Source organism: Kryptolebias marmoratus, linkage group LG1 (genome assembly GCF_001649575.2).
Source record: "Kryptolebias marmoratus isolate JLee-2015 linkage group LG1, ASM164957v2, whole genome shotgun sequence".
Taxonomy (NCBI): Eukaryota; Metazoa; Chordata; class Actinopteri; order Cyprinodontiformes; family Rivulidae; genus Kryptolebias; species Kryptolebias marmoratus.
The window spans coordinates 20,708,896-20,731,178 of NC_051430.1; the positions used below are offsets into that span (position 1 = coordinate 20,708,896).

The window sequence follows — 22,283 nt, forward strand, 5'->3', positions numbered from 1 at the left end:
CTTGTTGGAGCATTCCGGTGCCGTGTCTTCTCAAGGAAGTGACTCAGGCAGAGCTGGCTCCGTGGTCCAGCTCTGATACACATAATGTTGTTCATCCTAACCAGTTTGTGACTCTGCAGCTCCTAACACAAGATAGAACCATCACTTTCAGCTGTTATTCCCATCAGATTGGAAAACTTGAAGTGACCTTTATCTTTACCTTTATGTGTGGCAGTGAGTCTGGTACAGTTCTCTGATGGGTCCGGATCACTACAGAGTGAGAACATTACCCAGGAAAGGTGTAGAGATGCCACATCTTAAAACTGTCTTAGCTGTGTAACTAGTCATAGGAAATATATGACATGAAAGCAAACCCTTTTTTTAAGTTTTGTGGCAACAGTTCTAGTAAACATGAGTAGCTGAGATGCTTCTTTGGGCTCTGGATTTTACTTCTGAACAAACTCCACTAACATTGCATACAAATTATGTTATTAAATCTGTTACTAAAAACACGATGGGAGAATCTGTACGACGGGATGAGTTCAGTTTGCTAAAAAAAAAAAAAAAAAAAAAAAAAAAAANCGGGATGTTGGTGTCGGTGACGGGGGCTTTGTCATCTAACGGGAGAAGACAGAAACTCAGGAAACAGAAAAAAAAAAAAAAAAAAAGAAAAACATTCAAAGTTATGCAGTCGAGGCCTTGGTGCGTAATCTAACCAATGTTTTTAACTTGAACTATAATGTCTGAAGCTGTGTATGTTTAAGTCATGTCCCCTTAATCTCTCAAAAACTTGTTTAAGTTAAGTTGAATGAGAACATTATTCATAGATAAAAAGTTGTTTTTTTAACCTTTTGACAGAAAGGCAGACTTACTGGAATTTCATTGCAACGCCTCAACGCAGCGTAAAAATGTGAGCTGGAGTTGGCCTCTTGACAGTATAATGTAACAAATGCAGCGTTCCTTCGATTAAATGAGGCTTGTTCAGGATGTAGTTCTTAATTAAGACACTCTCTGTTCAGCAGGGATCATCATCTCAGCAGCGGCAGCGTCTCTGGGACTGAGCTGTGCTGCTGCTGTATATATATATATATATATATATATATATATATATAAAGAGAGAGAGTTTTATTTATTTGTTTGTTTTTCTGGTATTGTGTCTGGCAGTCAGTTTTAGGTGAAAATGCATACTGAAAAAATGGAAAACCCTCACTCACTCACACATACACACACACACCTTTATCTCTGTCCTATTGAATAACTCTCTGATGCTTTCCATATTCCATGCGAGGGATTATTACAGCTTACCCACAATCCCCAGCAGCTGATTATCCTGTGTGTTGACAGGAAAGAGTCGAGCTATCGGCCCTGTGCAGCACTCAGAGGTGTGTGTGTGTGTGTGTGTGTGTGTGCAGATGAGAAAACACACAGTGAATTTGATTTGTGTGTGTTTGTAAACTGTGTGTGGAGCAGAAAAGTAAGGATTTATTCCTCATTTGTGTTTGTACAATCGAGACAGAAGAAAAGGAATTATTTCTTTTAAGCATTTGTGTGTGTGTGTGGGTGGGAGGTTTTCGGGGGGGGGGAAGGGGATGCACATGTGTGTGTGCAGTAGTGCTCAACCAGGCAGGTGTTTTGTGGTTGATACCTGCAGCTCCAGCAGTGTTGATCACCTCAGTTTGGTACCTCACCTTGGGAGGGAGACAGCGCAAAGCTCATTAGTACATTTACTAACACACACACACAAAGGAAGAAAAGCATAAAAAAACAAATAGGTTCAGGGAGGAGATGGAGAGGAGGGGGGTAGTGTACATTTCCGAGAGGAGAGGGGAAAAAGAAGAGAGGAAATTGTTTTACCACCAAATACAAAGAAGGACTTGTGGAAAACAAAGGTGTGAGGAGTAGGAAGCAAAAAACCTGCAGGGATTTAAAAAAAAAAAAAAAAAAAAAAAAGGAAAAATGCATCTTTGCATACAAAGGCTTTGGAGTAAAGGAGAACAGCAGGAGGAGGAAAACTTCAGTGAGACAGAGGAGGAAAGAAAAATCGAGGGATTAGAGGCAGATTAGGAGGATGTAAAGGTTTTCTTCCCCCTGGCAGCAGCAGCACTCGTTACCCCGGGCTCAGATCGGGACACGTTCGGCGGGATCCAAGTGTGCCGGACCTGCTCTGATCCTCACAGGCCGAGGAAACGACCACCACATGCAGACAGACACGTTCCTGAGATCCAGGTTAGGAATCATCAGGACCTCATCTGGGAGGATGTGGCAGGTTTGATAGAGATGGGAAAAAAAAACCCAGTGATTTATTGTTTTAAACCTGCTCCATGTGGAGGATAACAAGAATGTTGTTACTCTAATGATGACAGCAAAACAAAACCAAATAAAATCGTCCATAAACACAAATATATTCACCAGATGGCCAAGGATTATCCTTTCAGATTTCTTTTGTATCTAAACATGCAGCAATCAGATCCTCTAAACTGGTTTTTAACATTTTTTTGAACTATTTGTTTGCAGCTACCTAACCTACAATTAGACGAAACAAATGCAACATTTTACAGGCATTACTGCTTCCCCACCTTTTCATTTACGTCCGTTTGCGTGTCCATGTGTCTGTTAGCAAAATATCTCATGAACTACTGGATGAATTTTAACGAACTTCTCAAAAAGTAATTATTGGAGGCCCATCTACAGCTGATTAACATTTGGAGCTAGTCCAATTTAAGATGGCCCTTCAGACTCACGTGAACTTGAGTGACTTTCCATTCTTAATCCAGAAGGTTTAATATGATGTTGACCCACTCTTTGCAGCTATAACAGCTCCTACCTTTCTGGGAAGGCTTTCCACAGGTTTAGGAGCGTTTATGGGAGTTTTGGACCATTTTCCAGAAGCTTATTGGTCAGGTCAGATCTGATGTTGGACAGAAGGCCTGGCTCGCCGTCTCTGTCGGGTTCAGGTCAGGACTCTGTGCCGGACACCAAACAACTTTAACTCGTCGTTTCCCAACATAAGATGATCCGACTCTAAAACTCTGGTGATACTCAGCCCCTTCAAGGAACGCTAGGCCTTTAATTCAGATTTGTTTGTCTTTTTTAGAAGTAGTTTGAACCCAAAGTTTACATCTCCGTCAAAACTCCATCCTCAAATCCACAAATGGATCATTTCCAGCCATAAACATCCTCCTCACAGATCCAGAAATAAAAGTAGACATTCTTAAACCCGTACTGTACACATGAGCTGAGCAGTAGGCAGAGAGCACCTTTTTTTTTGTGTGTGGCGTTGAGATAAATAGGATTAGGGATTTGGGAGATTTAGGGGAAATAATCCGTCTGTGTATCAGAGAGAGGCAGCAGCTGCGATGATCAAAAGAGAACGCGATGATTCAGAGCTCAGAAATCTCTGCGTGCACCAAAAAAAAACTCGGAGTGACATTTTCCCCGTGCTTTCCTCCAAGGATCGGTTTTCATTCTGTCAGTGTGACGGCTGTAATTGCCACATAATCACCTCATTCTGTACAACGCTACGTGTGTGTGTGTGTGAGCCAGGGATAGACAGAATTATATATTCATAGTAATTAATCTGATTTACAGTTTACATCAGAGGAAAGACATGGAGCTAGTCTGTTTGTTGTCGGAGTTAGGACTAAGCAGGGGATTGGATTCAGTTATTTAACACACAGTTGATTTGAACAGCTGCTGCGTTGTGCCTCTACCTTCAGAAAAACACAACGCAGCCGGAAAAACACTATATTCGAGCATACACCCCGCTGAAAACTCCTCTTCTCTGGCATCTAGTTGAGCGGGCCACCCACCCTCTTCAACTGCACACATACACACACACACAAAGTAACATGGAGGCTCAAACACACCGCAGAGAGGTCAGCTGTTTCCAGAGGGAAGTCTGGGATTTTCAGTGTCGCCACATTAGGAGGAAAAAATGCAACCAGACTGATTCCAGGGGAGTCGGACTTAAACCAAAACCAGGTTCACCCTTATTTTATTTTATTTATTTATTTTGTCTGAGACGCAGCCGAAAGACGCTCTGAAACTAAAAACATTCTCCGACTTTAAGCTCACTGCTCTGATCTCATTTTATATGGTTTCCTCAGCCATCTTCACTGGTTTCTGCATGAATAACAGTTTTAAACAGGTTTATAAGTGGCAGGTATGAAATAAAGATGTTAATTAACAGATCCGAGGCCATCATGTTTATGAGTGAAACCATTAGCAGGGAAAGTAATGAAGTACCTGCCTGAATGCAGCACTGATGATGAAGAGGTCCTGTTTGTCAACATTCACTTAAAAAAAAAAAAAAAAAAGTCTTATATTTTGTTTTTTCCCATCATCAGGATTACAGAGAAGTTGTTTTTGGTAAAAACTGTTAAAGAAGTGGAAACTAAAATGAGAAATAAATTAAATTCTGCTGTGGATTCAATGTATTTATATAAAACAAAGACGATTTTCAAACATTAAAGTTATGGAAAGCAGGAATAAAACATTCAGTCACGCTGCTAGTTACAACTATCTAATATTTTAGGTCATTATTTATTTAACAGTGACTTAATGTCACATGATATAGAGAATTAGTCTTTAATGGCTATTTAGGTCCTATTAAATGTGTTAGCCCTTTATTTAACCCATAAACTACCTGTTAGTTCCAGTTTTTTTATGCATATTTATGGTGGCAAAAATAAGGAGCTGATTTCTGAACACAGGAACTCATTTTCAATCTTAAATTGTAATAATCTTTTGAGTCTGAGTATTTTAACTTGTAGAAATCCAAGGATGTTTCTAAAACATGATGGGTGGCTTGAAGGTTTTGGCCTCTAAGGGGCAAAAAAAGCCACTAAAATATTAACTTAAATATGCAATTAAAGTCAGATTGTCTGGAGGATTTCTGTTCCATCATGTTTAACGAACGTCAGACTGATTCTTTCCCATCTTTCTGTAATTTTCATCACATCTGAGGCAGAGTTTTGAGAATAAGACAAAATCAAAAACCTTACTTGGTGGTAATCTGGCTGCTCTGGAAGGAAATCTGAGTCCAAAAACCTTCTGTTTGCAAACTCTGAGTATCCACTAATAAATCCAAATGTTAGCAGGCAAAGTTCCTCATTGCTCCAGAAAGTTAGACTCCATGTACAAAACAAAAAGACAAGTTTATTTTCTAGACAAGTCCATAGTTTTTCTACCTTAAGACCGTTTAAAATTATTCCTGAATAAATGTAAGAGATGTACAAAAAACTGTTATTTCTAAAGCATGTCTGGTAAGAAAGAAATGTATGTACATTTTTACAGACCAAAAAAATAAAAATAAAAACAAGTTCATGTAGTTCATGTTAAACCTGTCGACATGATACTTCCTCTGGAACCGAAGTACGACCGCAATAATTTAATCTTAAAGTCTTACAATATTCTTTGCAATGTGAAAAAAAAAAACCAAACATTAGATTATTTCACTTAAAAGGCATTTTAGCAAATCTCCCAGTTCAAGTTTAAACAAGTGACAAAATTAGGGTTTAATAGTCCAGCAGGATTTCCAACTAGTACAAGGTCATTAAGCTGCTTTGTCAGATAATTATAGTTTATCAGTTTCTAAAAGCAAACCTTTCAAACAATAAGACATCAAGTGTTTCACAGATCAAGGCAGGGTGAGGAGGAGCTGCAACAGCACATATTTGCTGATTGTTTTCAGCTCAGGTGAACCGAAACGTTAACTTTAAATGTGTGTAGTCCTGACATACGGGGAGGAAAAGAATCTGTTAAAACGGGACTTGGAACGGGAGCACAGACGAAATTAGAGGATTCATTTCTCTGGAGCAGTTTCTCCACTCACTGCTCTCTCAATCAGGACGAGAAGAAAGGAGCTTTTTACGCAACGAACCACATTAAACCTTTACAAACAACACTTTTGAAAAACTCTTCAAAGTTCGTACGTCTTAGTAAAACTTCTTCTGCCTCCGAAGTCAACTTTTTACAGGTGTGACGTTAGACAAGTCCTAAACTTGGGTGTTAAAGTACAGTGTGGAGGTGGAGTTACCACTACAGTGCAGTTAGTAAGAGCAGGAGGGTTTAAGACAGAAGAGGACGTTTTCAGACTCTGTGGGTGTGTCAGAGGACAGACTGAGGTCAGAATGTTCATGCTGACAGAACAACCACTGTCTGAAGCAAAACAATACCCAAAATATTTTACATATAAAGTTTATAAAACGGTCATTTGTCCACTCTTGGTTCTCCTGCTCCCTGCTTCTGATTGCCTTTTATTTACATACTCACCAACAGAGTCTGATAGTTTGCTCCAAGTTCATCAACTTTAGTGTTTTTAAGTAGCTGACGTTCTGTAAACCATCAGATCTCATCAGAACGAGTCCAGTTTGGTCTCTGAACCTCAGCTGGTCCGCGTTTCCCCGCGTCTCCACAAAACGTCCCAGCTGCTCCGAAACATCCCCAAACTGATGCACGAGCACGACACATGTGCAGGTGACATGTCGGTCCTCTTCTTTAAGTCTCTTCAGCAGATGTAAAGGAAAAATCATAATAATAATAATAATGTGCCGTTAGGATCCCTTCTGTCTGTGAATTCTGGCTCCGAGTGAAAATATTCAAAGAGTTTGTGGGAAGGTGGGAGAAAAAGTCCTCGCCATCATTCCACGTCCTCAGTAGATGACCTCGTAAACTGTGGCCTTCTTGTCCCCTGAACCAGTAACAATGTATTTGTCGTCCACAGATATGTCGCAGCTCAGCACTGAGGAGGATTCTTTAGACTGGAGAGGAGGGGAAGAAAAGGAAAAAAAAGTGAGGAAAAAACTGGAAATCACAGGTGGAAACTGCTTTTCTGTGCGAGTTGCTGTTTAAGGTGAAATATATCTGGTGCTTTCTTTCATATTTGCTTTGCTGAAACGTTTACAAAGACAGTAGCGATCACAACATGTTTGATGAACAGTTTAAGAGAAGTCGCTGCATGTGTAACTGTGCACATTTCATACGTGATTAAAACTAAAATACAACAAAGAGTTATTAACGTGGCTCTTTATGCTCCATACGGCGCCGGTGGAAACGGCCTCTTAAAGCTGAAGCAGCACATTCAGGGCTGCAGCTTTATAAGATACACATTTTATTAGATTACAGAGTGAATGCAGAGATCTATTGTCCCAACCTGGAAAATGCTGGCTCCATAGGGTGTTCTCCATGCATTCAATAAGTTGTCCTTTCCTGTACTCACAAACCATTTGCCTGTGTGGACACACACAAACACACACACACACACATATATAAATAAATGCACAGCAATATGAAATCACAGGGGACAAAAACGAGAGCATACATCTTCAATAAAATGCTGATGACAGTAAAAAAGGCTGTGTTTGTGTTGACAGACGGGAGCTATTAGATGAAATCGAGCTGAATGAACAAAGAACAGGTTTCTGGACCGAACCAAAACTTCCACGGTTTAATTCCAACCCAAAGATGCATCCTTTTCTCCTCCTGCCCCTTTTCTTTCCAGACTACCCATATACTAATCTATTTAGTCTTTTCAATAAAAGGATCTGCTTTTAAAGATGATTAAACTGAATGAAATAAAAATCGATCCAGGAAGCACCACATTTCTCGACACTGAGGGAGCGGTGTCCTCACCGCAGTAAGCAAACTGCAGGGAGAGCACACAGCTCTCGTGTAGGTGAAGCTGGTATTTGTCAGGCTTGGTGACATGGAGAACCTCCACGTTGCTGCTCTCCATTCCGACAGCAAGCCATTCTCCTGTCGGACAGTAGCCGAGAGAGAAGATCTGGACGGAACAGACGGAAATTATTATTAGAATTCAATCCTGTTGGAGTATCAGACCAGCTGTTGTAAAGTAACTTAACTTGACATTATGTGCTAAACATATGTATTTTAGGTGATACACCTATATGAGCGTGTACCTGGGACGTAAAGTCATGCTGCTGCAGCTGCCGCCCCTCCCTCAGGTCCCAGGAGCGAACGGTGTTATCCAGGCCTCCGGTCCACAGCTTGGTGCCGTCGTTGGAGATGTCAATGCAGCTGGCTCCGTCTGTGTGGCCCTGAAACTGTCTGTGGAACATATGAGTAGGTTTTCAGTTAAATAAAGGAGGAAACGAAGACACAACATGCCTCAGGTTACAGGAGCCGTCAGTGGACATCGCAGGTTAATAACCGGCTAACAGCGTTTCATATCTGCTGCAGCTGTTGTAGTAAAAAAAATATAAACGCTCATGAGCCGGGACTGGGACTCTATATTTAGGAGAATTCATGCTGGTGATTAGAGGAAGTTAAAAAAGTCATGGCAGGGATAGTTGATGCCTTTAATTTTTTTTTCTAAATTTAAAAGTGACACTGTAAAGGAGTCCACTTCCCACGCTGCCTGTTCCTGTTGAACAAACACATCTGTCTTATCTCTTACCTAACAAGAGTCTGGTTGTGTAGATCCCAGACGGCTATGTTTCCATCGCTGCAGCAGGAGAAGCAGACCTTGGAGTCCGGGCTGATGGCCAGAGCGTAGCATGCTGGTGCCGACGACGTCAGCTCTGCTTTAATCCTGGGAGTGGGCGTGGCCAAATCCCAGATCGACAACGTGCTTGCCTCGCCGCCCACGATGAGAGTTCGACCATCGGGGAGGAGACGACAGGAGCGGATGTAATTGTCCCGATTCTAAAAAAAATGTTTAATAAGTTCACAGTGGACTGTGCAGAATTTCCTGCAATTTATTTATTTTTTTTACGAATAAACAGAAAAGGTAAAACTCTTCCAGGTGTCTACGAACTGCAAAACATCTAGTCTGAAAGGTTCTGACAAGTAAACTTCTTCCTTGTACCGTTTACTCACCAGACAATCCAGCTGAGAGACGGGGCTCTTGTTTCCTGGGTGGCTAATGTCCCAGACCTTGACACAACCTTTTCCTCCAGTGTAAACGTGTCGAGTGGGGTTACTGATGGTGACGGCGCACACCACCTCGCCGTGGTTCAGCGTGTTTATCTGACGGGCATGACGAGGGATCCCCGGTCCCACCAAAGCATCCGGGGGGAAAGGAACCGGCTGCATCTGTCCATCCGCCGCAACGTGGAAGGAGTAGGCCCTGATGGCATAAAAATAAAGAGAAGCTATGTCGTAAAGTTGGAAAAAAGAAACAATTAGTCTTTTTTTTAATATATAAATACTGTAGATAGTAATGCAAACACACTTACGGTTTTCCTCCAGGGATTCCTGTAAGACTAGGTGGCATTCCAGGTACTCGCATGTGAGGGTGAGGATCAAAACCAACCTTCACAAGAGAAAACATATTTCTTGAGCACAGTGCAAATACATGTTCATGGGAATAAGAAAAACGAGGACAGGTCATTATTTACCTGTAGAACAGAGAACAAACACTCGTGAGCACAAAGCAAACACACAGAAAAGAACTCTTGGCGCTTGTGCTGCCCACTTCCCCACACTGGTTCAACACACACACACACACACACACTCATGCAGCTCCTGAGTACACAACCTGAGTTGCTATCAAATGTTGCCCAGACACAGCTGTGAGTCTCCTAAATCTATTTAAACAGCGTAATGAACACTACGCAAATACAGCCAAGAGTGATGAGGTGATTGAATGTAACGCTCACCGGCATAGCCACTGTATAAATACTGCCACAAAGAGCAGAGAAATACTGCTAAATACTTGGTGACACGTCGCAGAATCACACGCTCGATGGTTGTAGGAACTATCTGAACCCCTAAACATCCAAACTCCTAATTACCGTTGAACTGTTTGTTTTTTATGTGAGTGTTGAAATGAGACAGAGCAAAGTCAATTTGTTTAAGTAAAACTGCAAACAGAACCAAGTAAATATTACATAGAAATGAACTCCTTGATGACACCCGTGTTTAATCAGGATGCGACAAGGGATTTTAATCTTCGTGTCTGAAAGGTGCAACAGTCTGAACGGTCAAAACCTACAAGTTCCAGAAATAAAAACGGAATTTGGAAACCATACAAGAACCTCTACAACATATTGAGCATTTCCTAAGAGGGAAAAGGCTCCATGCTAATAAAAATGGGTAGATAAATTCTACTGCTTTCATTGTGAATTTAAACAAATTTAAAATTATTAGATTATACAAGACAATGAGACAACGTCAAATCATTGTCAAAAGGTTTATCATGTATACAAGTCGTGTTTAGAGTATCATTTTAAACAATCATACTAAATATAGTTTTTTGTCATCTTCGTGATTTATTTCTGCCAAGCACAATATATACATCACTCAGAAGACCAGGAACTCTGTTTTTCTACCCACCATCGGTGAACGGCCGTATGCGGCCACAGCGACTGCAGCTGCAGCGCTCATTTGAGGCGACATGTTGTGCAGTCCAGCTGCATAGGCTGCAGCACCGGCTAGTTCCCCATTCATCGCTGCTGCGTGAGGCAACATACCAAACGCACCCGGGTACGGACCTGGAACAGCAAGGGGAGTTCTCAGACCTGCAGCTGAAGACACGAGAGAAGTGAGAATGACACACACACACACACTCACTTCACATTACTACTAATCTTTGATTAGAATTTTCTCTATGATGAAAAACATAATTAATTTACAGTAAAAATATTTATAATGGACGTACTAGGAGGATGGGGTATCTCCATGGATGGGGGTTTGGACAGACTTGGTCGGATTCCAGGTGTGGAGCTTGGACCTGGGGTGGAGTCGCCTCTAGGTGTGGGAGTGCTCGACTTTAGACCTGGTGTACCTGCCTTTTCTCGCTGCCACACAGAAAGGAACATGAGGAATTTGTCACTAATATACAGTATTTATAATCGCTCATTTACTGAGTTTATCCAACTAGATCGTGAAACAAGTGACAGTTCTTACCACTGTCATCTCTTTGGATTTGAGGGAGGAGGAGCTGGCTGATGAAGCGGTGGAAGCTGGACTACAGGGGTCTTTCTTGAGAAGACGAGCTTTATCCAAGCCATTTTCTCTGGGGGAGGGAAGAGGTGTGCCACGAGGGGAGGCTGCATCCTGATGGACAAACAAACAAACTGAACAACCTGAGAACAAAACTGCAGCACAACAGTGACGTGGGATATTATCTCTATTATCTCTAAATATTATTACATCTCTCTCTCACACACACAAAAGTCATGGACTGTATGTCAATAACCAACATTTATCAGTCCAAGCTGTAAAACTATAAAACATTAAAACAAACTGACCTCATTCGACACATCCACCACTAAATTGTCATCACTTTTCTCTCCATCGCTGTCCTAATGAAGCAAAGCAGATCATCAATTAAGACACAATTTAGAGGCATAAATTTATACATTTTAAAAAAGAAACACCCAAATAAAAACTATTTCTTACATAGTGGCTGGAGTCCTTGTCATCAACCTTGCGTTTCTTGGTGTCGTTTGAAAAGTCAGGACCATTGCGTCGCTTGTCGGTGTTCCTGAGGCTTTCCGGCAGCAGTGAATTACTCTGCAGACAGACAAGAGGAGAAGAAGTGCAGAAATCATTAAAACAAGAGGAGATTGGACAGTGAGACATAAGGAGTGTAGGGAAGAAAAAAAAAGCAGAAAAAAAAGTGAGAAGATCTTGCCATATGCAATTAAAGTTGTAATTTGCTGTGCGTGCATTCTCCATGAACTCGCTAAACCTCCAGACTCATCTACCGCTAATTATAAGAGCTTTTCAGTCATGTGTAGAGCAGGTTAGAAAAACAGACTCTTGCTCGCAAATAGGTTAACAGTTCACAGAAGCATGAATTAGGCAGCACTAACGCTTTAACGGCAACCTCTTTTCTCACTTGACCAAAGCCAGTCGGAGCCAAACACAAACACATGCCTCTGAAGCTGATGATTACATTAAGTGGCTCTCAAAATCTATCAGTGCTCCCTCTCCTGGCTCTGACAAGCTGCTGTGTGTGTGTGTGTGTCAGTGTGTGTGCGTGTGCACGGTGTGTAATTGACTGTGAAAGCCTGTGTGTATGATCAAGTGTGTAACAGACTGACTGTGTATTGCTTGCATAACATTCTAGTGTCCCTTGGTAGCATGTACGTACGCACGCACACACGCACGCACACACAGAGGGCCTCCTGACCAACAGATCCTATTGTTAATGGATTAAAGCTTCATGTTGAGTCCATTATAGTCTCAGCCTGTCAATGAAATGTGCATCCAACATACACAAACACATGCACACATCTAGCCAGGGAGCGAGCACTCTGAGCGGGGAAAGGGTAAATGAAGGAGGATCGGCTAAAAGAGAGAGATGGGGAAGGATGGGGGTGAGGGGGGAGAGGGAGGAGATGAGATTAGAGGGGGAAAAAAAAAAAAAGGTGGAAGGGGGGTGTGAGAGCATGGAGGTAAAGAAAGGTTGACATGAGACGAAGGGGGAGAGGCATGAAAAGGGGGGTGAAAATCTGTATACAGCCAAAGGCCCCTTCCTTTAGCCCCCCTTCACCTCCCACCTCCCTCCCCTCTTTTATTGAAAGGTTTTAGTGAGCCGAGCACAGAAGCACTGACCCGCAAAACATAAGCACCCCCTTCCATCTTTTTCCCCACTGTTCGCTTTTAGCATGGTGTCTCTCTCTCTCTCTCTCACACACACACACACACAAGCTCAGTGTCATATGACTGCTGCTCCTGCACTCCCACCTTTTCCCAAGCCCTCCCCTCTCAGCGGTGGTGATATTAAACACAATGAGAGTCTTTAAGTGCGGGATCAGGGGCGGTGGGAGGAGGAGGGAGGAGAGAGAGAGGGGGGGGTAATCTGCTCACTGAGGTGTTAAATAGGCACAACAATGCAGGCTAGGCTGGAGAAGTGTGTGTATGCGCATGAGTGTGTGTGTGTGTGTGTGTGTGCGTGCGCTCATGTTAAAAAGCTCATTTGGAGGAGAAAAGAAAACCTAACAGTTCAGAGCAGATCTAGGGCAGAACTAAACAGGCAGGCCAATTCTCTATCCATGAGGTCCCCAAACACACACACTTTTAAACTAACAAACAAAAATATGCAACTTGAGGATGAAAGCTATTTGGGTGTGAAACAGTGGAGAAATCTACAAAATGCCTATTTTTCCTAACAACACGATGAGATGAGTTTATTGATCTCTGAGGGGAAAGTGGGTCACTGCAGGAGGAGAGAACTGGGTACAAATGCAACACTATTAAAATAAAATAAAATAAGGAGTTGTTGAAATAGGTGAAATCTAAATGAATTATAGGTTTACGGTTTCATGGGTTAGTCTTTGTGCGACTCATATTTGTTGCCAACCTCTTTAGTTTTAATTCAATAAAACATCACAAGTGAAATAATCAAATGGCCTCAGCCGGCATTTGATAGATGCTCCAAACTGCTTTGTGTGATGAAATGCAATTTACTTAGACTGTTTAAACAGGTTTCTGAATGAAGTTCAGGAGATTTTACTGAACCATAGATGTAAATCAACTGAGCTGAGATAGACCAATCTTATTCAAACCACATCTAACAACAAGGTCAAGTTCCCAAAACCAAACTATCTCTTAAAGGCAAACAAGACGACGAACTGAGCTGTTAGGCAGAACAGAAAGCGTTGCTGCAGAAAGAGGAAGTACTTACTGTGCCAGGTTCTCGCTCTGTTGCCATTTGAAAAACACGTGTGGTTGGGGGGGGTCACAGGATTGGGTTTCAGCACATCAGAAAAACACAAGACGGGAAACAAAAGTTGAACTTGTCTTTCATTTAAAGTACAGACTCAGAGAAAGTCCAAATTAGGCTACTTTCACACTGCAGTTAAATGCGACCCATTTCCTATTTTCTTTGCCCCTATGCCCCATAACGGATTTTTCCCATGGCAGTGTAAACGTGAGAAATCTAATTTTTTCACATCCGACCAGTATGTGGTCCTGAATCAGATACATGTCAGACGGTTTTCAAAGCGACCGCAGTGAGAATGTTCACGTCGGATAAAAGGACGGAGGTCCCTCATGTCAAAGTCCCATCCCTCTTGGCTCCAACTCTGCATCCACACATGCCTGTGCTCAGAGGTGGAAGCCACAGCTCCAAAACAAAAAGCTCATTGTTAACATTTGCACTCTTTTCCTTCTCCATCTTCTTTTATCTTCTACCATTTGGACGTAAAGCTGGCCTAACTGAACAAAATCAACACAAACATGCTAACACTCACAGCGTCCATATTTGCGGAGTGTGACGTCATTCTGCACATGTGGATCATTTTGGGTGCTGGAGACTGTTCACACTGGAGTTTGATTAAAATGTATTGTGAAAGACCACGCAATAAAATGGATTTGAGCATTAAGACCTGCAGTGTGAACGTAGCCTTATCTGGGTCAATATTAACAGTTTATCAAAAATAAAATGTATAGTTCAAAATGAATGTCATAACAACAAGTTGAACTTGTGCGCTTCAGGGTGTATCCTTACCTCTGAGGTGCTCGGGTCCTGCGGGGTGAGAATCTGGTCCAGTTAGATGAGGTTTTTTCTCACCGCCTTCTTTTCCTGCCAAATGGGGCGGCATGGCACCAAGCGCTCCTGACAGAGCAAGAAGACCAGCTGAGCCTCCTAACTGGGAGGGGTGGATGCCGGCGGGATGGGGGGTGAGGGGCACAGGAGCACCACCGTGGTTATGGGACAGATGCTGCTGCTGTTAAAGAAAACCAGAACATGAAACAGGTGTTTAGTTGAAAGAAAATACTCCAAACATTCAGGAGTTCGAACATTAAGTAGTGGTGTGAGACTAGGGGACATGGAAAAATGTATATATGAATTAGGACAAATTTAAAGAAGTTTTGCACCCCTTCAAAGGTAATTACAATCATTAGATCTTAGTTGAGGATTGTTTGTCTGATGTTATTGCAATAAATTGTGTTTGTCTGCTCATTTTATGTAACGTATGGTAAACTTTGAATAATAGGGATTATTGACATCAATTATTAGCACTATATCAGACTATTGGAAATAGAAATAGTTTACATTTATTTTTAGCCTTTGAGTTGAAATTAAACATGGCAAATCCTACGTATGACAAACTACAAACATAAAAGCCTAAAATGAAAATAGATGAAAAAGTAAACACATTTACTTTATTGTGTACCTTTACACAACATACTGTGTAAAAGTTCAATGATAACAGATCACATCCCTGTCATTCAAAACAAAACCAATCATCTTAGTAGATGCTACTTAAAATGATGCATAAAACAACAGAAACTGAAATTAATTAAAAGTAAAAAAAATAGGAAAAATGCACAAAATTCTTTAATTAAACTTCAGGTAATTTCACTGCAAAGCTAACAGCAAATGTATATGAATTATAACAGAATAAAGAGACTGCCAACTCATAAATCAAGTGTATTTTTCAGCTGCCATAAAAGTGCATATTATTGACATCTAAACTCCAAAACTTAGAGGCATCTATAAATGAAACAGTCACCAACAAGTAAAATAATCAATAACACTTTGTAACCTAATCAAGACTTCTGGCCCTATTAAAGTCTGCAACAGATGGGATAGTGTCTTTAGTGTCTGGGGTTTTACACCAACACAACAAGCTGCTGCGCTCTGCAAGAGGGTGAACACATCTTCCCTCACACACACGCGCGCACACACACTTCTCAGTCTTTGGTCAAACACTGAACAATACTGACAGCTGGGATCACAGCCCAAAGCCTGAGGATGTGAACAAGGAGAAGGGGAGGGGGGAGGGAGACGAGGAGGAAAGAGAGGAATGACGAAGGAGGAGACGGAGGGGAGATAGTCAAGAGTCCCAGCTGCTGCTTGCACTGTCAGGTCCTGTGAAGGAGTGAAGCGGCTGAGGATGGAGGAGAGGAGGGAAGGAGTAAAGAGGGTCAGGGAGAGAGAAAGGGAGGGCAAGTTTAGCTGGCAGCCCTGCTCTCTCTTTCACACCAAATCAGGCGCTCGTCTGAGCGTGAAATGTCTTTGTGTTCCAAAACATCATTATTGCCTCCTCAGACAGCAGCCGCGGGAATCCAAGCTCACTGATTCTCCACGAGGAGGGGAGGAGGAAGAAGGGAGAGAAGAGGAGAAAGGGGGGCACTCGGGGGCAACTCAGCGGGGGTGGGAGGAGTGCTGAAGGTCAAACCGACTTTTATCTCACCTAATTGACTAACCAACCCCACCCCCTGAGCTTCCACCTTCTTTTTTTCCCCCTCTCTGCATCCATCCTTCGCTCCCCACCTCCACCCCCAATAAACGAAAGCAAAACAACTGAACAGTCTTTTAGCCCCCATGGCTGCCTGACACGCAATTTTCAGAGTTGGCGAGCATGCCAAAAAATGAAACAAACACACCCACACATCACACTTGAGCGCACTAACATGTATACACACAGTTTAGATAAACAAGGCAGGCAGAAACACCCTCACTCAACCATCCTACTTCTGCCTGCATGTTGTTTTCGGAGGATAACAGAAATGCACGCTCTGCTACACACAGACCCACGCAAAAACACACACAGTTACACAAAAAGCACCCCTGACGGGAGTAAATGGAGGGGAAGTATTGGTGTAGGCAAGGGGAGCCCAGTTTGTCATGGGATGTTAGTGTGAGCTAGTGTGTGCACATATATTTAGTGTGTGTGTGTGTAGAGGTAGGGCAACATGCTTCATTACACTCATTTTACTCACAAACGGGGTGAATGACAGGCTGGCGTGGGAGACGAGAGGAGCTGGGGGGGAGGGGTGTGTGCGAGGGCAATGCTATGACCCCCCCCCCCCCATTACAAACACCAAAATCCTGCAATTAAGACTCAAAAAGCAACTGCCAAATCCATCTCACCCCATTACACAAAAAAACAGAGACCCCCATCAGTCCACGCCAACTAACAAGCCCACCCCACATCTAACCAAGCCACCCTCTGATCCCACCGCCCACTAAAACCACATACACCCCCACCGTCTTTCCCACATTTCCCTTACACTCAAACTTCACTAAACTCACAGCCTTCCCGCCTCCCCGTCAACCCCCCACGGCTTGTAGACGGCTGAAATATTTTCAATTCCCATCTCAAGAGTCATCACCACCAAAAGATCATCTCTTTTTTTCCTGAGCTACTCGTTTTTGGTCATTCACTTGTGTTTGATTAAATCTTTTTAAAAATAAATAAATAAAACTCAAAGCATATCTGAGTTTTGTACGTGCACACTGTGAAAACAGATTATTATTAGCAACCCATCTATTTTTTTTTACATAAATATAAATAGATATTCAAATACTTCTGTCTAAACTTTTGGGGGTTTTTGTACTTCCTCTCCAACATGTTCCACGTCTCACTTCACTATGAGTTCAGTCAAGAGTCATTAAAGTCGTTCCAAGTGTAGAAGATTTGAAAAATACAAATTAAGTTAACAAAGTGGAAAACCAGCATTTCACCTCTGTGTGACTCTGGGGTTATGAGAGGGAATGATCACATTTACATCTGAGAGTGACAATTCAATTCCAGATTAAAATGATCAGTCAGAAAGTAGATGGTTTTGTAGCATTCAGACGAGGGTCCTCATGTGACTTCACTCGTCAAGCTTCCTTTATTGAGTCAATCAGATCTAAACTACTGGGCCTCCGCCACTCAAACAGAATATTTCACCTTAAAATCCTTTAAATTAGGTCTTTAAAGAATCTGAAACTAAGAAGTAAACCATGTAACTGCTGTATTTTGATTCGTATCATACCCGTAAGAAGCCATTTCAACATTTGCCAGATTCATTTTGTATTGTGCAAGAGTATAACGTATAACATAAGTGCCTCAGGCCGCTTTAATTGAGATCAAGAAATAACAACATGTCTCAGAGTAAACATAAAGACATTTAGATCAATGTATTTATGGCTATACAGTTTTGCTTTTACTTAAGAAGCATACTGAGTACTTTTAAATCCAGAAACACAAACCTCACATAAAGAGAAAGACTAAGTGCTCTCTTTTCCTTTTGGGGTCTTTATGAAAAGCATTTCCTAAGAATGCACCACTACTGGATGAAAGAACAGAAATGCATTTGTACAACAAGAATTGATACACACTGAGAGAACAAGTGTAAGTGAGGAGAAATTAAAAAAATACACACTGTAGGTGGAAGACCTGGCAGTCCACGTACCCCGATGACAGCATTTAGCTCTGCCATGGTCACCTGTTTGGCTCGCTCCACAGCTTGGACCACCTGCTGCTGATGCTGTAAAACATACAGACAGAACGATGCTTCACACAGCTAGTCAGGAAAATTAGAGAAATAACTATAGTACCTAAGTGGTTAAAAAAAAAAAAAAGGCAATCTGCAGCTTGAAGACAGTCACACACACTTACCTCCTGTGAGAGGAAGGGAATGACTTGTGCACAGATGGTGTTTAGTCTCTTGGCAATCTCAGTCTGATGACGGAAGAGACACGCAGAGATAAAAAGAGATTCAATTGTTAATAACATAATTGCATCCATTTACAAATGACAGCTGTTCAGTTACACCAATAAAGTAACACAAGAGCAGACACACACACATTTGATGCAGGAAACTGCTGCCTGCTTCGATGCATACACACACCTTCATCGGGCTATGATGCAATAACAAAACTCCACTCTTCTCTGCACACAAATTTCATTTTTGAGCCGTTTTTATAGCATTACTAAACACGCGCTCAGTGCAAAAAAGGTTTGCCTCTCATTACTGTGATCTCAAGTTTCCTTCTCCTCTTTATTTCCTTCGCTCTCCCTCCGTCCTGTGTGTTCGTGTCCTTCTTCCCATCAGCACTTCAACATAATCTAATCACCTACTAACTTCGTTTGCTCTCCCCTCGTATCCATGCCAACACATCCGTTTGCCCCCTGGAGCCCCGGAGGTGGCTACAATCGGCTGAAACCAGATAGCCCCTCAGCTGCACCAAATCAGATAAAAGGGTCTCGAGTTGCATATCGTCCAATCAAATAGATAAAACGTGAAGAGAGAATCTGAGGAGCCATCAAACGCAGTAATGGTTCAACAGGAAGCGTATCCCACCCAAAATAAATAGAAAAACACAAAAACGAACGTTGACTGAACAATTCAAAGGGCCATCTGTTGTAGTGTGATGGTTCAGAAATGTAATTATGATCTGACAAATATTAGCGGTATGTTATTTAAGAAAAAAAACGATTCAAGTGAAAGACAAAATGTAGTCATCAAATTATGTTTAGGTATCACCTGCGGGGGGTACAACCAACACAAATTATCTTTACTTTTTTTTTTAGGATAACAAATAGAAAAGCTCCCAAAACAGCTATAAGTAGTACGTAAAACATTACAATAAATATCATCGGCCACAAATTACCTCCTGAAAGTCACTTTAAAAGAAGAAAAACTCAACTAGTGGTTGCTGAGATATTTCCAGCTCCTGAAAACCCACAACTGATATATAACTGAAAAATATAACGGTTTTAATGGGTCTGACGATTCCTTAAAAAAAAAAAAATGAAGAGGAGATTTCCTCTTAAGCTGAAACATACTTGTCCTAATTGGAAAGCTCTGACACACACTCACCTGGCAGCTCACCAAACTGCCGACCCTGTCACGGTTCAGCCAATTATGTACTTGAGCGAGCTTAAACAAGAACGAGTGTATTCTCCAGAAGTCTCGAACTAAACAAGCGCTTAACCTATTAAAGAATATGGCGTATACTTAGAAGTAAATAAAGAGATCATTCTTGACAAGATCGTAAACAACTCTCCTCAGAAGAAGGGAAATAAAAAGGTAGTTAGGTGAATAAGCTTAAAGTAAATAAAACTGCAAAGCGAAGTCATGATTAAGGCTGTGTGAAATGCTGTTTAAGCCTCAATACTGGGATGTGCCAGAGTCACTTAACCACATGCACGAAGGCAAGCAGGGGAAAGAGTGCAGATACATCAGAAAGTTACAAAAAACGTCAAAAAAACTGAAACGTCTTATTTTCCAGGACTAATCTGAAGAAATGAATCTGAAATTGCTAGACTTTTTTTTACTTTGCTGTTTGCATTGAAAGAAAAACAGAAGTGCGATAACACCAGTCAGTCAATAAGTGACATTTTGAATAAACAGTTCTGGTAAGTTTCAAGATGCATTTTTTTTAGGATAAAAGTAGACTAACAACCAGTATCTCTTATAATTCCAATTTTGGAATTTAAAGCTAATTGCAAGAGGCCCACTGGAGAAGTGATTTAGTTTTATTCAATTAGATTTATTTATTAATGACTGACAAGAGTATTCAGTTAGATCAGACACTTTTTTTTTTCTCTTAGCAGTGTGATGGAATAAAGAAGTCCTCCTCTAACCAAGAGAGCAGCTGATCTCCACCTTATCTATGAGGACTAGATCTTCCCATGTTGAAGATCTAGTTTGACACCATCTCCATTTTCTTAAATGTTGCAAAGATAAGGGGACCTTTCCTTCAGTCAGAATGGTTTAATACCCAACCATTAAAAAAAAAACCCTATTATTTATTTACTGTTGTATTCAACTAAGCCTGTCAACAAGTCAACACTGTTTTTAATGTTACAATACACTGCAGCAAAAACAAAGTAAACAGCCTTCAACTGCAGACCCGTTTCCCCGTTATGAAGACTGACATTTCTTTTCTGGTCCATACAACAAACGGTTTTGGCTGACCAACCTGTACACCTGCTGCTTTCTGCTGCAATATTTTGAAGGAGGGATCTTAAAGATGTGGTCCAGTTAGCGCAACAGTTTGAAGGGACGGCATCATCCCATCCAACTTATGCAAAGAGAGCTTTAAGTAAAGATCTATTTCAGGAAGACTATACATGTCCATCCATTTGCAGGATCCTGTTGTAAGCCTATAATTAGCTTTGTAGAAAAGTTAAGGGATTAGGCTGTCGGAGAATAGTTTGACCAGCTACTATTAGGTTATCCCAGCTAATCTAATTTACCAGGCAAAGCCAAACACACTCAAAGTTGCAAAACTCATGTGAGGCTTCATTATAAAACCGTGAGTTGAGAACTTCTCAAGGAAATAAATAACAAAATGACACCTTATGCATTTACTTTTGAACAACAATAAATCGATGACGGCTCTCTAATGGAGACCACAGGTAAACTAAAGTTGAAGATATAAAGAAAAGTTGTACGTACAATGTTCTCAAAGGGAACTGGCTTCCCATTACACATATAATTGGAGCATTATTGCCACAGAACACACACTTTTCCCCCTTCATGCATCCCCCAGCAGGAGGTGGGTTGTTAGTCTGTATCCCCGTACCGCCCGCCCACAGAAGCTTGTTGCTCTGACAACTGCAGCCCCAAGCTAATGACCTCCCCTGGAGCTTTAATGTGTGTGTGTGTGTGTGTGTGTGTGTGTGTTTACATGCGTGTGAACAATAGGCAGACATGCATCTCCCTCACAATGAAAGAACAGCAGCTTCACATGGAAATAAAATGAAAGAGGAGCCCAGTAAAAGAAGGGGGTAAAGGAAGGTGGGGGTCTTGGTGAAACAAGAAAGTAAAAAAAATAAAATAAAAACTTGAGAGTGAAGAACCGATGGGGGGACTTAGGAGAATAAAAAGGAGAGAATAACAGCAAAGGAAGTGGGGAACTGAGGAAAAACACTAAAGGGAAGGAGTGTGAAAGAGGGAGGGAAGCATCCTCTACTTTCAGTGAAGTAGCCGAGCCAATCCACCTCCAATTTCCTCTGGTCTGACTGGTCGATAGCTGTGGTAATTACTGGTAAATGCTCTGAGCCCTGCACTACTCCTGCGGGAAATGTGTGTTTGTGTGTATAAAAGAAGACTGCTTCCTCCTTACCGTTCGAAATGTAAGAGTAATTGTGTACACTCATGCGTCAGCGTGTTTATCCTTCGGTGTTTGCGCATACATTAGTGTGTATGAACTGTTCGCGACCTCATTTGCATACAGTATTTACAGTTACAGATAAATTCCCCAAGTAACCTTGCTATTTTGCATCCGCTTTAACCTTTCAGCTTTAAAAAAAAAAAAAAAAAAAAAAAGGGAACAGCGCTGTGTCTCTTCGGTTGGCCTCACGTTGATCGATTCCCCTGCCCTCCCCCAGCCCTGCCCATCTAATGTAATAAAGCAGGCCGCTCCCCTAGACAGCACCAATCAATCTACAGAGCCATTCATTCTGCCTCTGGGCTCAGCCGGCCGGCCCTAACTGGGGAAATGGAGACAGAGCCCCATCGATCACAAATAAACACACATCCTCACACTCTCACACACACACACAGGGGCATACAGTAGAGCGCACACATGCAAACAAATTAACACACAAACACAATTGTGCGCACACACCAAATACATCAAAAGCCCGCCATGAGGGAGA

The 22,283-nt window shown here is 41.7% G+C and overlaps 1 protein-coding gene across 3 annotated transcripts in view; it reads right to left on the reverse strand.

Moving 5' to 3' along the window:
- Positions 1-5,116: 5,116 nt before the first annotated feature.
- The window catches only part of LOC108234603 (transducin-like enhancer protein 1), a 20,487-nt gene continuing 3,320 nt past the window's right edge, over positions 5,117-22,283 (reverse strand). Inside the window, exons 5-20 of one of the 3 annotated variants that reach the window (XM_017413933.3) lie at positions 18,291-18,353; positions 18,085-18,159; positions 14,402-14,621; positions 13,577-13,593; positions 11,344-11,457; positions 11,193-11,246; positions 10,849-10,998; positions 10,601-10,739; positions 10,276-10,466; positions 9,177-9,253; positions 8,818-9,067; positions 8,396-8,643; positions 7,899-8,046; positions 7,612-7,762; positions 7,133-7,209; positions 5,117-6,740 (exon numbers count right to left, since the gene is read on the reverse strand). In XM_017413933.3, coding sequence (XP_017269422.1) covers positions 6,633-6,740; positions 7,133-7,209; positions 7,612-7,762; positions 7,899-8,046; positions 8,396-8,643; positions 8,818-9,067; positions 9,177-9,253; positions 10,276-10,466; positions 10,601-10,739; positions 10,849-10,998; positions 11,193-11,246; positions 11,344-11,457; positions 13,577-13,593; positions 14,402-14,621; positions 18,085-18,159; positions 18,291-18,353 — 2,082 coding nt within the window. In that variant the 3' untranslated portion in view covers positions 5,117-6,632. Of the gene's footprint in view, positions 6,741-7,132; positions 7,210-7,611; positions 7,763-7,898; positions 8,047-8,395; positions 8,644-8,817; positions 9,068-9,176; positions 9,254-10,275; positions 10,467-10,600; positions 10,740-10,848; positions 10,999-11,192; positions 11,247-11,343; positions 11,458-13,576; positions 13,594-14,401; positions 14,622-18,054; positions 18,160-18,290; positions 18,354-22,283 lie in introns of all 3 variants that reach the window. The other 2 variants (XM_017413934.3, XM_017413929.2) reach the window with 2 other exon arrangements.